This window comes from Gavialis gangeticus, unplaced genomic scaffold, assembly GCF_001723915.1.
Source record: "Gavialis gangeticus isolate Ggan-Ray unplaced genomic scaffold, GavGan_comp1, whole genome shotgun sequence".
NCBI lineage: Eukaryota > Metazoa > Chordata > Crocodylia > Gavialidae > Gavialis > Gavialis gangeticus.
The window spans coordinates 35,262,945-35,265,684 of record NW_017729028.1 but is presented as its reverse complement, the minus strand read 5'-3'; the positions used below and the strand labels follow the sequence as shown (position 1 = coordinate 35,265,684).

The following is a 2,740-nucleotide window of genomic DNA, read 5'->3' as shown; positions in this document are numbered from 1 at the left end:
GGGGGGGGGGGGGGTTCCAAAACGATGGGAAATGCCTGCCTCCACCCTGAGCAGTGTTGCAGGCCGCGTTGTGCAGTGGGGGGGACCCACCTCCACGAGTCACGAGATGCTAGGACCTGGCCCACCGCACACAGAGGCACGTGCAAATGCCTCGCTGTCTTGCAAACCCTCTCTTCTGATTGACTGACGCATCGACAATTTACCTTGCCGGCTTCCCCTGCTCCAGACAACAGGCAGGGTTTTTTTTTTTAAAGGTGTTGCCTCTAGCATCGATAGTCCCTTCGTCTTTGGTGGGGATCGGCACAGGGCAGGGCGGGCGGTGGCTCTGTCCAGCACCCGGCGGTGGGGAAGACTCGGCCAGGGGGACTGGGGCACTGGGCTGGCAGCTTGATGAGGCTGCTGGGTGATCTGGAGAAGGCTGCCCACCCCTCTCCTCCCCACCCCTCTCCTTTTTTCCCTTTTTTTCCTCCCTTTTGTGACGTTTTCAAGTCAGTCCTGATCGTTAAAAGTAATGTGGCACTGGGATGATTAGACAGATCTGTTTTGCGTGGTGGAAATCTTCCCTCTGGCCCCTCAGGCCGTGCTTTATTCTGGAGGGGCTGAGCTGTAACATTACGGAATCCCCCTAGAGTCCGGGCTTTTTTCCCCCCACCCCTTCCCCTCCTTTCTTCAGCTACTGTGTCTTCTTCTTCGCGTGGTATAAAGTACATCAATGGGAGTTTGATGACATGAACCTCTGGAGGGGAGAAACCTGAAACCAGGCAGGCAAAGGAAGTGACAATGAGCATTAAGAGTCGAAATAATTATTATTTTTCATATGAAAGGGTTCCCATTCATCAGTCCTTTTTTTTTTTTAAGTGGGGAAGGGACAGAGCCGAGAGTTTCTGTTGCACGATGATCGGAGCGGATGGAGAAGCAACAGTTTTCATTGGAGAATATGCACTTGTCTCTTTTATTTGACAAGGGTTGGATTCAACGATGATTATAATGTTTGGTTCTTATATACACGTGTGTGTGCATCTGTGTGTGTGTAACTTATGATGTATCTGTATCACGTAAGTACCTACATGCTTACCTCAAAGTATGCACATAGTATACACACATATATGTGTATCACACACACACCTAGTAATGTAAAATAATTGTGTGTGTGTGTGTATACACGCACACACATATGTATATATGTATATAGATGCATATGTATATATACATACCTACCAGGTGTATATATATACATATTATAATACGTATCTATATCTACATCTATGTATATAGAATAATGATTATAATGAAGTAATTATAGATAGGCACAACGTATAGACATGAGTGTGTGTGTGTATGTATAGGCGCACATATATACGTGTATATATGGCGATGGACTATACCTCTGTACATTTGTCTGCTTTATTTTACAAGAGGTGGATTCAATTTTGATTATAATGTCTAGTTCTTATACATACATGTGTATGTGTATATGTGTGTGTGCATGCATATACATACACACGTATATGTACGTGTATATACACACACACATATATATATACACATAAGTATATATACATATACATATATGTGTGTGTGTATACACAATAGATAGGTATCTGTGGGTATATGGAGAACGCATATCTATATAATTTATATACCTGCATACTTGCATAGAAGTGTGTATATAATATTCACACTTATATAAGTGTATAACACAGCCCTACCTATGTAAAGTGCACATAGATGTGTGTCCACAGGTATGTATATACCTAGTATATATCTATATCTAAATCTGCATCCATATATAGATAGAATTATTATAGCAATGCAATTATGTGTAAGTCAAATGCATAGACATGAGAATGTGTGTGTGTACGCATATACCATGTGTATATGTAGGTGGTATATACAATGAGACATACATGCATACATCTACCTGGGCAGAATTATATATAGAAGCTAACTTTTGGGATCATTTCCTGGTATGCTGAAGTATATCTGAGTTCTCTACTTCACTGAAACGGGGTCCTGTAGCTGTCAGTGCTCCTCTCGCTCTCCCCCACAGCCTCGAAAGCCTGTGTGAGCCTCTACACAGCCCTCTTGCACCCCTTTGCCCAGGGCCAGATCCTCAGCAAGTGTTAATCGCTGCAGCTTCACCGAAGTCAGGAAAACCAGGGCCATTTACACCAGCGGACGGCCAGGCCCATAAAGGGCCCCTTCCCTTGCACAGCAGAGTGGGGAGACAGGAGCAAGAAATGCAGTTTCGGATCCTGCTTGCCTTGAACAGCTCTCCCTCCTGCCTCCAGCCCAGAGCAGCTGGTGTCCAGCAAGCGTGACTGGCTGAGCTGGGGGGCATAACCCGGAGCAGGTTTCGCTGGGCTCTGGGGCGAGCTGGCTCCACTTCCCCGCTGCCTGGCTCGCTAGGGCACCCGCCGGCCTCTGCTGATCGCAGGGCTTTCTGCTCTCTCCCCAGGTGAAGCGGTTCATTTAGCTCGGGACTTCGGGTACATCTGCGAAACGGAGTTCCCGGCCAAAGCGGTGTCTGAGTACCTGAACAGACAGCACACGGACCCCAGCGATCTCCACTCCAGGAAAAACATGCTGCTTGCTACGAAGTGAGCGGAGGGCGAGAGCGCAGGGCTGGGGCTGGGGTGGAGCTGGGAGGCTGCAGGGCACCGGGCAAAGGCAGGCGCCTCGGAGGCGGCCAGCGCGGGCCGGAGGCTGCCTGCGGTGCGTGGTGCGGGGCCGCCGGGCG

The 2,740-nt window shown here is 48.0% G+C and overlaps 1 protein-coding gene and 1 long non-coding RNA gene across 8 annotated transcripts in view; one reads left to right on the top strand and one right to left on the bottom strand.

Moving 5' to 3' along the window:
• Nucleotides 1-2,740, top strand: part of TFAP2B (transcription factor AP-2 beta) — a 75,164-nt gene that overhangs the window by 36,832 nt on the left and 35,592 nt on the right. For all 7 annotated transcript variants that reach the window (XM_019520945.1, XM_019520944.1, XM_019520943.1 and 4 more), the window contains one exon: nt 2,459-2,600. In XM_019520945.1, the coding sequence (XP_019376490.1) occupies nt 2,459-2,600 (142 nt within the window). The remainder of the gene's footprint in view (nt 1-2,458; nt 2,601-2,740) is intronic.
• Nucleotides 1-2,740, bottom strand: part of LOC109300266 — a 21,990-nt gene that overhangs the window by 5,622 nt on the left and 13,628 nt on the right. The gene's annotated exons all lie outside the window — the stretch shown is intronic.